This window comes from Augochlora pura, chromosome 3, assembly GCF_028453695.1.
Source record: "Augochlora pura isolate Apur16 chromosome 3, APUR_v2.2.1, whole genome shotgun sequence".
NCBI classification, from domain to species: Eukaryota; Metazoa; Arthropoda; class Insecta; order Hymenoptera; family Halictidae; genus Augochlora; species Augochlora pura.
The window spans coordinates 25,207,131-25,220,811 of NC_135774.1; the positions used below are offsets into that span (position 1 = coordinate 25,207,131).

General features: G+C 47.8%; 1 protein-coding gene across 5 annotated transcripts in view; it reads right to left on the bottom strand.

Moving 5' to 3' along the window:
* Positions 1-48: 48 nt before the first annotated feature.
* Rab32 (RAS oncogene family member Rab32) overlaps positions 49-13,681 on the bottom strand; it is a 30,377-nt gene continuing 16,744 nt past the window's right edge. For 2 of the 5 annotated variants that reach the window (XM_078176376.1, XM_078176374.1), the window contains exons 2-4: positions 3,080-3,308; positions 2,591-2,916; positions 49-1,727 (exon numbers count right to left, since the gene is read on the bottom strand). In XM_078176376.1, coding sequence (XP_078032502.1) covers positions 1,614-1,727; positions 2,591-2,916; positions 3,080-3,308 — 669 coding nt within the window. In that variant the 3' untranslated portion in view covers positions 49-1,613. Of the gene's footprint in view, positions 1,728-2,590; positions 2,917-3,079; positions 3,309-4,033; positions 4,154-7,026; positions 7,599-8,527; positions 8,984-10,446; positions 11,894-13,681 lie in introns of those variants that run through there. The other 3 variants (XM_078176372.1, XM_078176373.1, XM_078176377.1) reach the window with 3 other exon arrangements.

Genomic DNA, 13,681 nt, shown 5'->3' on the forward strand with positions numbered 1-13,681 from the left:
TCTCAACGAGGTTAAGGAACGTCCGTCGCTTTGCAATTTAATAATATATTGACTTTCAAGTAATTTACTATAAATTATATGTATATATATATAATATGTCTCTTATGTATAATTTTACATTATATATATATAATACCTATAGACAATTTCGAAGACACGAAATACGTGGCAGGCGCGAACACAGTAAGCGTTCGCGAACATTACGCGAGTTAGTAAACGGTTAAACGATTGCTACGCCCGAGAACCGGAAAACGCGGTTACGTCGGCGATCGGCTGGCCGGATTTGTCGAGTACAAAAGGGTTCTGTCGTTGGAGTCGTCACAGCCGCCGACGAGTCGCGGTTTTTTTTTTATTTGCACACCGTCGCCACGGACGGATTTTCTCCGTTCGTTCGAGCTTAGTTGCGTAACCTAGGATTTATTAGTAACGTACGGCGATCGATAGTCGACAACCTGTTAAACTATAACGTGTTCGTCGTTTCGTGTTATCTCCTATATTTACTTTCCTCGCGTGAACAATAGAAAAAGAGAGGTCGAAATTCTTCCGGGATTGTACACGGAATCGTCCGCGCGGTTGTCGATCTCGCTCGGATAATTCAAGTCGACGTGGAAATGGAATGCGATGACAGCAGGTCGGGACTCGAAGTACAAAAGAGTCTTTCTTTGCTCTAGGAATGTTGCAGCAATTGTTTCGGTTTTTCCCCCCGATAACCGGAACTCGAACCTAACACGCCTAAATGCTTCCGTTCGAAGCGGACCGCTCGCGGTTTCCGGCGAAGGCGACGAGCAGAGTTGCCGGAGAATTGATGACGCGATGGAAATGTCTTTGCCTTCTACTTGGGCCGAGCCCCGTGATCGCCAACAAACTAAAGTTGGAGGAATGGAAGGGATAAGTAGCAGCATTGGATTATCACGTGACGTTGCGTGGGTCAGTTTTCTGGCAACTTCAGTATTCTCCTATCCGAGACTTTCCAGTAGGAGTAAGGAAAAAGGTAGCTTGAGGACGATTGCAGGAAGTACGACGTCCAGGTAGCCCCACGCGTCATCGATTCCCTGGCAACACCGGTGTCTAGGAGCAGAGGGGAATCGAGGAGCTGTCAGAGCCGCGTGTTAATCTCGATGATCTAAACTTGAAAAAAATCGCTCATTTTCTCGTCCATTCAGGCTTTTGTCGCTGTTGGTCGCGTCGGAACTTGCCAATGTGCCCCTCCCCGTGGATCTTGTAGGCTTACCGAGCGGGTATCAGCTTTGCGGGAGGAGCCACGACGTGTGTTGACTTTGGCCGTGGACCAACGCGAGGTCACCGGCCCCCTGTTCGTCTTCGGCCCCGCTCGGTAGGGCCACGTCGAACGTGTACGCCTAACTTGCCGCTGTTCGGATCAGCGTCCAAGAGTTTCGCGCGGCGGCTATGTACAAAGGGCTAATAGAAACATCCTCGAAGGGCAGACAGCGAACGTGACCGACGTGTCGAGGTTCGAGACGGGATCCGGTAGCCGAGGAGAAGACCAAACGGAACGGTAGTCGAGTGTCATGGCACCGACGGCAATACGACGACGAAGGGACGACGATGACGGACCGTGCGGATCCTGCTGCTATCGGTGGCTTGCCGATTCGTCAGCAGGAACAGGATTTCTTCGTGCTCGTCGGCGACTGGTTTAACGCGAATCGCTCGCCGTCGGTCTGGAACTGCGATCCGTTGCCCTTCATCAGCTGGTCGTTCTGCAGTATCTGAAACGAAACGTTCGATTCGATTCTCTGGTTCGTGGCCCTGCGATGGTATTTAATTTAATTTAACGTAATGTAATTTATTCAATTTACGGATGCGAGTTCTTCCCACTATAACGATCATAATCCTAAAATGTGAGATACCCCGCAACGATGAAAAATAATTAATGAGCCCGAGTCTGCAATATTCAAGCGAAAAAGAGAAATCAATACGAAATGGGATAACGAAATAATAACGGTATTTATTTCGGTTTTCGTCAGTATATCGGTTTCGGTATTATAAGGGTATTGATATTTCGATGTTCGTATATCAGTTACGGGTACGGCTTTGCTGGAATAATACCGGTATTGAAATCGTACCGGTACAAAGCCCCTGGTTGGCTAACCTGTAAATTAATCCGGGAGCGCGAGAAGTGGCAGACCGGTAACGTAATAGACATGCTTGGAAGAAGAAAGATCGGACGGAGAAAATTATTATGCCGAGATCGGTTGTATCATTCATCTGAACGGGAGATATTCGGAGGGACAGGCAATCGAATCTGCCACCTGCGTGACGACAGCACGCAGGAATAGCCAGGAATTATCTCCCGCGAACTGAAACCTCCGCCGTTAAGACGATCGCCGCGAACGACGTCACAGACAAATCCCGGGGACGTGACGTACGGTTAATCGTGATCGGGATGCAAATAGTTTGGCATGAGATAGCAACGAAAGTCTCTTTCGAGTTGGGCACTGTATCGAATAAATTCTACGAATAGAATTTTATTTGGACATCAAATTTTATCGAACGAATCTTACGAATAAAACTGTATTCGTTGTTTGAATAAAATACGAGTCCGCGTTCGGCGTTAGGAAGGTTTACTCACTTTACTGACGAGGAATCTCGCCGCTTCCTCGATGTTGATGTTCTCCTTGGCGGACGTCTCGAACCACCCGGCGAAGTTCTTCTCCTTGCAATACTCCTCCATCTTCTGCGGCGAGTTGACCAGACCCTCTCTCTGCTGGTCGCACTTGTTCGCCAGGAGGACGCAGGGAATCGCGGAACCATCGGGCAGCTGTACCTTCGAGTCCAAGTCCTGTTTCCATTTCACCACCGCGTCGAGGGTCGCGCTCCGCGTCACGTCGAACACTATGAACGCACCGACCGCCTCCTTGTAGTATACTCTGGTCATGTTACCGAACCTCTCCTGACCTGAAAAACCGGAACACGGTTTCTTCAGAACTCACTGCCGAACGAATCCGAGCCGTAGCCATAACAACCGTTCACGAGCTCTCGAAACGCGTCCTCGCGTGAATTTATGGGATCGCGAGGGCGCGCTTGTTTTCGCTCCGGTCTTGGATCATCGTTGACTGACCTGCTATGTCCCATAGCTGCAACCTGATAATCGTGTGAGGGTCCCAGTTCAAGACTTTCAACGCGAAGTCGACACCGATTGTCGCGCGATAGTGCTGCGAGAAGAACTGGTGGACGTATCTCTTGATGATGGACGTCTTTCCGGCGCCGAGCTCGCCGATCACCAAGATCTTGTACAGGTGCTCGCGTTTCTCGCCTATTCCGGCATTCGGCGCATTGTTCTGCGACGACTGCAAAAGAGAAGAACATCGTTAGTCGTTCGTTCATTCTTTCGTCGGTAACAGAGCATCCATCGAGCACCGCGGTCGAATCAATGATTCATTTCAATGTTCCCTGAAATAGCATCAAACAGCTCTCGAAATCCGTGGCTAACTATTTCTCCGTTTATTCCTGGCTCGCGTTATCGCTTATTGCACGGAATAAACGACTCGTAAATGTATTTACCGCTCGATTTATCTAATTAGCGCGCTCTAGGTTTCTGAATGTGTGCCACAATTATCGGCCAGCGATTCCGCGTTTCGTCGTTCTCCTACGGGTCTGCTCTCTTCCATTATCTTATCGCGTCCCGAACAAGAACAACGACGATTACCGTTGACGAAAGTCGCGGGAAACGGATCGATCACGGAAAATTGTGAACTCTCGCGCCATCGAGGTTGCGATCGCAATTTTTCCACTGCTCGAATCTCGTCTCACCGAGATACCCCCGCTGTTTCCGCGCGAAACAATCGAATCTGTTCGATCGACAAATGGAGATTTATAAATCGCACGTTCCGCGACTTCGCCGCTGGTTTTCGTCGGAAAGTTTGCCGAAAGTTTTCGTCGGAACTGTCTCGGGACTTGCGATATTCGAAACGACCGCGCGCACTTCGTGAATTGAAAACAATAGCACCGCCTGGCGAAAGCGGCGTCGGATCTCCGGTGAAAGTTTCGCGAGAAAAATGACTGGCCAACGAACCCTGCACCGCGTCCACTTTTTCGGGTAAACCTTCAGCTTGTCCAAGTTTAGCTCGAAGTTTCGCCAGAAGTTGCCCTCGGTCTCCATGGTTCGCGACGGTATGCGGGAGGGATCGTTGGTCGATACTTAGCTGCTGGATCCGAACCGAATGACGCGCACCACAGAAATGACTCAGTCCGAAGGATCGACCGGGAGAATCGCGAGCAAACAACTCGTTCGCCGGCTTTAGGGCACCGTACGCATGATTTGCCGCCGACGAATCGAAACAATCGGCCCGAGTGACGCGCCACGAATGGGGAAACTGACGCACGATTCGATACGTTTGTTTTTATCGTAAGTGCAGCGGATTTGTGCGTTCTAGAGCCATTGTTTGCCTAGAACTATTGCAAGCAGTCTCATGACCGCTTGTCTAGTCCAGATAACTTACCCCATCCCAGCTTGAATATTTCCTGAACTGCCCTAAGACAATAGTCTCCGTGAAGACGAGACCTTCGTCAAACTAACTATGGCCAATTCAATTGTCATTTTCGTTTTGTACACTTTCAGTATTTTTATGTAACGGTTTATAACTATTATTTTTGGTATCCGTAACCCGTACAGATGTAAATAAATAAATGAATGAATAAAAGTCTCCGCTTTTGACTGATCTTCAGTCTACTATGATCGATCATTTCGAAACGATACGATTCGCTCGATACGCGTGCACTTTGCTGTTCTCAGTTACGACTGAAATATTAGCTTGTCCTAGAAGTTCCTTTACATATTGCAAATTGCGGTCATAAATTACAAAATATTTTACTATCTTGTTGGAAACAGTTTTCCCCGTAGCGAGTACTGGTCGATAACGAAGCAAACTGTTTGGACACCCCAACAACTTTTATGATAATAATAATAATGGTTTATTGATGCGAAGAAATGGATGGTTACGTAGTGTACGGTAACAAATCGGATATAGAGAGATATTTAAAGAATAAATAAATATAAAATAAATAAATAAATGATAAAAAAGTAGTACAAGGATATAATGATATATGATACGTCACGATGATTTTCGTGCTATAGTAATAGCAGAGCATTAAAATAATGCAATGGTTTCATAGAAAAAATCAAGAGTATCGCTGAAACAAAATTTGATAAGAAACAATCGCAGCTGGCGAGAACGAAATGTTGAACCGCGGAGCATAATTCCCCGTTTCTCGAACCAGGGTCTCTAAAATGTAGGTTCGCGTGACAAAGAGTGTTCTATTGTTTTATCGAGCCGTCTTCCCTCGGCGAAGATTCGCCGTCCCCCAGGTTCTATAACGATCCGAGCGCGTTGCACTTAGCTCGCTTCTTGGGTCCCCTAACAATAAATGTCTCGAGCCCGGGGAGCGTTGCTCGCGCCGCGTTTTCCTCTCGAGACGTCGGCCAATTAAGCTTCTCGCGGACAAGGGAGAAGATAGAGCACGCGAGTAGTGCAAAACAGTAACACGAAACTCGCGCCGCCGGATCGTCGCGAAAAAGAGATCGAGGCGCTAGAGACAGAGGAAAAGAGAGAGAGGGAGAGAGAACGAGAGGAAAAGAAAGAGAGGGAGAGAGAGAGAAAAAGAGAACGAGGAAGAAAGAGAAACGTGTCGGAGGACCGCAAAGCCGGGACCGCAGAGACGCGTCCATCGATTCTGCGTCATGGAATTACAACCGTCCCGCGACGGTTTTGAAATTCTGCCCGCGAACGCGGCTGGGCGAACTGCCGCGCGGCGCCCGCCGGTCCGCCGGTTGCGCAACGTGGCTCGCGATCGAGTAGCAAGTGGACACGGAGAAAAATCGGCGACCCGGTGTCGTGTTCTCACCAGTGCTACGTTTCGTTTCTGCGACGATGCGTCGGAGGTCGATTCCGCGACCGAACGAAACGGCTGACCACGTTCTCAAATCGATTTCCATCGTTCACGCCTCGAAAGCAAAGCCTCGCCGGTAATTCGCGTTCGATCTTTATCTCGCGCGTTGTCGAGGTAAACGATGCGTTACCGAGGCGCGTTACGCAACCCCGCGCACACCGAAATAATGTCTTTCACAGTGAATTTCACATGCACGCGTTACTCAGCTGTCGCGATAAGCTCCGCCGTGAACTTGGCTGGAGTCTCGTGACCAGGTCGAAATAGATCTCCGCGGGACGCGGGGGGCCTACGCATAACAGATCTAACAGAAAATCTGTGTTTTATCTAGGTCGTGTGTCTTTAATGAGATTCCGAAGCCACCCTGGGACTTCGACTGCGACCAAGTACCAGGCCGATTGACGTGTCAAACGGGAAGCAAAGAAACTAGCGGAACGCTACGCGAACGGATCGCCGAAATCAATATTAAAAGCGGAAATAGAACAGCGATCCTAGAGAAGATCCAGTTGCTGCAGGAACACCTTCACCCTCGAGAAAATCGGAAGGAAATGTAATACAGAGTGATCTCAACGGCTGAGGCGAGCTCTAGCTCTGTTCCAGATGAACGTAGACAAAATATATAGAGGAAAATTGTACACTATTTAACTAGCTGTATTGTCCTATAGTACGATTTTCTTCGCAACTGTATTAATTTTTTAAATAGAACTACATATCATATTGCAAAGGAAAATAATTGAAAAATAGAAAATTTTCTGAAATTTTCACTGTAATACTGTTTTACCCAGGACGTTCTAGAGAATCGATCTACTTGCAAGAATATGCAGTTCTATTTAAAAATAGAATACAATTACACTTTGCAAGTGCGCCGACGCATTTGCGGGGAAGATAACGCTATAAGACAATAGAGCTTCTTAAATAGTGACAAATTATACTGTACAACACTTTTTCTAAATTTATCTTCACAAGAGCTATAATTCGAGCCAATTACTGGAAACCACCCAATACAGCATTCCAGAACCGAGTAAAAGGTTTTGCGTCAGGATTAGGATAAATCGCTAAAAGAACTACAAGAAGTGGGGTGCAGTAAGAAGCACTAAGGCGAGAGTCATCGACGGCGCTCACCGTGCTGTCCTGGCTGTTCACTTTGCTCGTTTCCGCGTTGTCCGCCATGGGTCCCATGGCTGCCGGATGCATCTGGTGCACCGGGTACACGTCGTTCTGACGATCGTAGCTCTCGGTGTAGTCCTCCTCGATGCCGGCCAGATAGCCGACCCCGGTCTCCTCGTCGAACGTGCCCTCGAACGTCGAGAACGTGTCGAACTTCTTCACGCTGATGTGTCTTGCCCTCTTCTTGGTGGTGGTGGTCTCCTCGCGGCGCAATTCCTGCTTCCGGTTCTCCTCGTCGTTCAGATCGACGGCGATCACCGTGTCGCCGGACTCGGAGTCGCGGTTGCTCTCGTAGAACCTTCGCTGGAAAATGGCGCGCTTCTCCTCGAGCAACGACAGCTTGCGGCGGACCTCGTGCGGCGACGACTTCACGTGGATCCCGGACTCCGATTCCGCTTTCGCGTTCAACCAATACTTCCTCTCCCCCGGTTTACCGGGCTTCTGCTCCGGCCATTTCGAGATCGCGTACGGCAGCGTCGAGCTGCAGTGCCCGTACTCCTTGTCGGTCTTCTCGAGGTCCAGATTATCTAAGCGAAACACGGCCGGCGTTCATCGGGGGAATCCGAAGAATAGCGGTGGGTTAGTCTAGCCGGTGCCAACACGGATGAGAATGGTTAAAACGAAGTACGATGATCTTGGTTACCGAAACGGTCAATTGCGCGGAGGTCTGGGATGCGGTTCTATCGCCGCAAAGGTATCGTACGTTTCAGCGGAAAATACGAGACCGGATTAGGCGAACGATGATCTAACGAATCCTAGAAGCGTCCTAACGAACGAAATCTCGGCATATCACAAATCTACTGCGGATTGAATGCTCGGATGTTCGATAATGGTGCGGGATCGGAGAAGCAATGTTCTCCTAATCAGGGAGATCGGAAAAGTAATGTTCCATCCCCGACGAAGAATATTTTAAAGTGCAATAACTTAGTCAAAACTCCATTAAACGACTGGAATTTTTGTTAACCTTCTTTGTACCGTCCAAAAGAATCGGAAAATAATTATAACAATTTTGTCAAATCAAATAATTAAAAAATCCAAAATCGTCGTTCGATGAAACAAGTGAAACAACAAAATTAAACAAATTTTAGTCATTGTACAGTAAACCAATTCTCATAACACCTCCACAAAATTCAAGTAGTTTAGTTCAGTATTTAAAAAGTTATCGCGTTTTAAAATACGTTTTGCCAGGGGTTTCGAATCGTCAGAATTCGGAGAAGCCGCAACGAAAAGAAAAAAGAGAAAAAAGAAATGCGACCGAGGTTACACGAGGGATGCGTTGAGAACGTATGCGAAGAGCCTAGCTACAGTCAATTCGAGCCAGAAGCGGATGATCGAGGGAGCGTGGCGAGGGACTAAGTGGCCAAAGGGTTTTCGATCATGAAGTAGAGAGGCGAAGAAGAGAGGTTCGCAGAGGAAGCTGGAGGCTGAGAGACCGGGTGTCACCCGGTTGGCTCACCGTGCTGCACAGTCTTCGAAACGGTCCTGATGGTCAGCGACGGCGACTTGCGTTGCACTACGGTGACGGTGGTCACCGGTTTCTCCGCGAGCTTCTCCGGTTTCCTGGCGTCCCCCTTCTCCACGGCGACGGCGGCGTCGTCACGTGATCCTGCCGACTCGTTGTCCCGCTGGTGACCAAGCCTCTCGGTCCCGTGCCCCTTCCGCGCGCCGATCCTCGACGGGCTGTCCGAGAGGCTAGGCGATTCCTGCGACGATTGGCTCTGGGACCGGCTGCTGTCACCACCCTCGGGCGTGTGCCGCGGCTCCTGCTCCGCGGACGACAGACGGAACTTGTTCAGGCTCAGCTTGCGCACCAGCAAGTGCGACTTCTTCTTCTTCTTCTTCAAGGTCGAGGCCGTGCCGACATCCTTCTGCTCGTCCTCCTCCGCATCCGGGCTCCTCTTGCGACCCGTCTCTGTGTCGGCAGACGATCTCTCGTCAGACGGCCAAGAATTCACGGATAGGTTTGGGTGGTAGCTCGGGGTAACTGGGACCGCCTGCTTCGACTCGCTGGCTATCCTAGTTTCAGCAGACGAAGCTAGTATGTACGCTAGCGAGTAGACATTTAGACATAGTTCGGCAAAGAGTAATCTGATTGGTTATAATATTTATTTGATCGACGGGAGGAAAGATCCTATGTGACAATAATTAAAAAATAGGTCACACAGATAGTACATAAAGAGAGAAATGAAGAGAAGTGGTCAAGAGAAAGAATGGAAGATAAAATAAGTAATCGAGATAATTGAATAAAGTGAAAAATGGGGGAATTAATAGAAAATAACACAGTATAAGTTATTTATCCCACTTATGAAAAAAATGGATGATTAAAGATTATAACCTGCTAGATATTACAGCTAATTTATAATAACTTGTAATAAGTAACGTGTTATAATCGTTGATCATTAATCAGATTACTGTTTGCTCAACTATGCGTTGAAACGTCTCTCGGACAGCGACCAACGAGTCGAACTCCCTCGCAACTGCCACGCTCGAAGAAAAACGTCGCGAGTCGCTTGATATAGCGTGACCGCAGTTTAAGGAAGGGCTCGATGGAGTTTCAGAGGAGCCGGGCAGCCGGGGGACTTTGAAGAAGACCAAGGCTCGATTTAATTGGCTAGGTGGAGAGCGGTCGACTGTCGCGAATCGAATCGCAATTAACGAGCACCCGTAACCGTTTAGATAGCCGGGACCTATTAAGACGACCTCGAGTGTCAAAGAATCTCTTGACGGATTCTGGGTCGCGGGGGGATCGATCGGTCACGGGTCAAGTGTCGCGGCATTCAAAACAACGGAACAATGAGATCCGGATTCAAACTGCGAAACACCGAGGGTCCACATGAACGTATTCGTGGCGGAGGACGCACCGGTGCGTCGTAACTAGCGTGGACAACCACTGGTTGCCTTCGCGAAGAGACTCAAAGAAAAACGGACAGAACACAGAAATCACAAGTCTGAGGCTTTCACGAGCTGGCATCTTCCGGTTCTCGCTGTCGAAGCTTTCGGGGTTGAATCGTGTACTTTCAAAATTATCTCAGGGTTAACCAATTGCTGTGCTTTTGTATCGTTCATGGGCGTAATGAACTTTATATTTGTCGAGTAAGACATATTCAATTTCTTTATTCTTTTATTGCGTCTATTTATGAATAAAAATAATTTAACGTGTCTTATTCGATAAACGCAAAGCTAATTAAGCCCGAAAATGAATTGAAGAAACTTGAAGGAAATTGATCGTCGCACAGTAACCGGCTTCACTACCCTCATTTCGACGGAACACGATTTATGACCGACGGGTTTGAAAGAAAACAAATTCTCCGAGTTGAACGGGGAAACGATAGCGCGAATTTAAGTGATCACTGTACGCGGTCGCGAGGTATGAACCTTTCTCTTCAGCATCCGGGTCCGTCGGTGTGGCGGCGTCCTCGCCGGACTTGCTCTTCTTCTTGATCTTGAACAGGCCGCCTTCCTTCCGGAAGCTGCTCTTCAGGGCGCCGAATCTGCTTCTCTTCTTGTCCTCGGGCGGGTTCGCTGTGCCGCTGGTCAAAGTGTCCAGACTGGAGCTGCTGTCGCCGACGGTCACGTACTCGCCGGAAGTGGTGGCACCGTGCCTGTTCCGCTCCTCCTCGGACGAGGACCGGCCGATCACCGTATCCGGCGAGCTGCCACCCTCGTTTGCGCTCTCCTTCCGATCCATCCTCGCGAGGCCTCGCGCGACGACACCACCACCTAGGCCAGCCCCCGGGGGGTTGAAAGGAGAGGACACACGCTTCTATTCTTTCTTCCTTCTCGTCTCTCGTCTTCTCTTCGTTCCCCTTCTTCCTGCACCGCGCCTCGCTCTCCTATTGCCCGTTTTGTCCGCCGGGGTCGGGAAGCAAGCGCACGGGACACGTACAAAGCGTTTTGCGTCTCTCTCTGGCCGCAGCGGAGAACCAGCGCGCGGGTCCGCACAGTCCACGGCGTGGCTTCTTCCAGCGCCAGCGGAAACCTTAGAAGAACTCGCTTTCTAGGTCCGATCGGCCACCGACGGATAATCCGACACGTTTCCCCCTCCGTTTCCTACGTCGACTTTTTCCAGCTGTCGATCCCTTTCCTACGATCGGTGCCCGCGAGCCCCGTCCTCGCGCCCCCCCGTCATCGCGGTTTCGCGGGACGCGCTCCGCCGCGCCGCGCCGCGACCAGCCGCGGACGATGCCTTTTTGAAATGGAGACGCCTGGGATACTCTCCAGGGACACCCGTCACGCAGGATACACCGCTGTTCGGGTGACAACGCGGGAGGAGGACGACCTCGGTTCGACAACCACCCGTCGCAGACACTTCGAGGAGTTTCGGGTTCGTTGCGCGTCGATCGAACCGAAACGATACTAAACTCGTTCACTTGTACCCAACCCCGTCCGGGTCATGCCATGGCATTTTCACGATCCGATCGATAATCTGCTTTTGGCTGGTCGCGGCCCTTCGGCCGAAAATAATCGGGAATGGGATCGAATCCTCTTTTCACTCTATCGCGTGCGTTTCTCGGATGTTCGAAGGTTCAGCGGAACAGGGACTCGGAATTAGGAGATCAGTCGATCGACCCGATACGATTGGCTTCATGATCAGCTTCGTGATTACCTTCACGATTATGTTCTCTGTCACAATTTCTTCAAGAAGAACGTTACCCTAAATTTAACGGTATACGATATAATAGACTGCTAAAAAATGTATCGTCTATAGCGGAGATGATGCTTTGTGGCGAGACTATACATTTAATTTATTATTTTATTTTTCCTTTTAAACAATTTCCTTTCTATTTCAAAAAATATTTTATTATTACCTTTATTTGTCGTAGATGCACTAAATAAAACAATTGAAATATAAACAACATATTTGATGATTCACTGTGATATATATTAAAACAATCAAGCCTAGGTATAAAAACGACATGAACATCTTTATCAAGGGGATATATCTTTTTTAATTTATTCTTCCTTTTAAACAATTTTCTTTCTATTTTAAAAAATTTGTATTATTTCTTTTATTTGTCGTATATGCACTAAATAAAACAATTGTAATATAAACAATGTATTTGATGATTCACTGTGATATATATTAAAACAACCAAGCCTAGATATAAAAACGATATGGCCATCTTTATCACGGGGATGTGTAAAACAGGTGAAAAATATATGAAACGTTGCGAGGCCAAAACATTACCAGGTCAATTCCAAAAATAAGAAATGATTTACACAATATTAGGTAACCACAATACTACCTATATTCTTCGAAGTAATATTTGAATGATTCAAAAACCAGTTATTACTTGTTTCAATACTGTTCCGACGCTTTTGCTAACAGTGAATACATACAATCGATGAATCGTTGGACCGGGTGTCACAGTGAATTCGACTTTCGGGGAACACTCGGCTCGGATCGCGAAACGATTCCGCGGGAATCTCGCGGGATCGCCGGGTTCGATCTGGGTCAGCAGCACTGTCATCGATCAGCGCCTCGATCGACGGAAAGCAATCGACGTTTCGCTGAACGGGAGAGATGCGAGAGAAAAAAAGACGCGGGATAAAAACAGGAGGAGGAAACGAAGCGACGCGAGCTCGCGAGAAAACAACGAAACGCGGGAGAGACTGGAGGCACTGCCGCCAGGTCGAACGGTGTGTCGAGTCGCACTAAATGCATAGGTAAAAATCGGCGAATCGAGGGGACAGGCGACGACGGGGAGGAGCATATGTTACCGGTGCCCCTCCACGAAGCCCGAGCTTTCCGCGCTTCTTGGTCCTTTGCTGGCCGTCATGGTCGGCGAGCGCGATGCTGTAACGCTCTACCTAATAGTTATTAATAACAACTGGTATTAATCAATATTAACTATTTAATAACTAATAGTCACCGTTAAATATTTATCCTTGTGTAAAATAAGAATTGACCTTGTTCTACATAGCCACACTTACTTCATTTCTTAATCAATTTAATTTAAAGTTACTAATTATGCAATTATATTTGCAAGTTTTTGAAACGTTCAAAATTTAAGTAGCAATTTTATGCACCAGTAAACTGTGAATCTTGTACATTAAAATGTATTACATACATTAGAATAATTTTTGAGATGATTTGCCAAGATTCGCTAAAATTTCTATCAATCGCTTGCGTAAAAGAATGTTTCAAAGTACCAGCAATATTTTCCTCGAGAAACTGAATTCTTTATCGAAGATAAAAATTATATATATAATTTTTATTATTGCCGCTATTATCATTAATATTTTTTTTAATTAAGTTAGTAAGTTAGTAAGTAAAAGAAGTTTTTCGTAATTTTAATTAAATTGCGAAATCCACGAGCAGTATTTCGCAGCAACCGAGCGCGAGATTGCGGGAGAAAAAATTCCGCGCTAATCTCCGGCTCAACTTTGGACTTTATCAATGTGTCAACCCCGTTCGATGCTAATTAATTAACTGAATTACGATGCGGCGGCACGCAACCGACTACGGAGGCGCAAAGTGTCGACCAGCGACGCGTAATTAGCGCGTGAAACGAGACTGCCAGCATGTTGCGGAAGACGCCTCTCGAACGAGAGCGTCGTTCCTAAATGAGATCAACGAACGGGCAAGATAAACATTCGGCTTCGTATG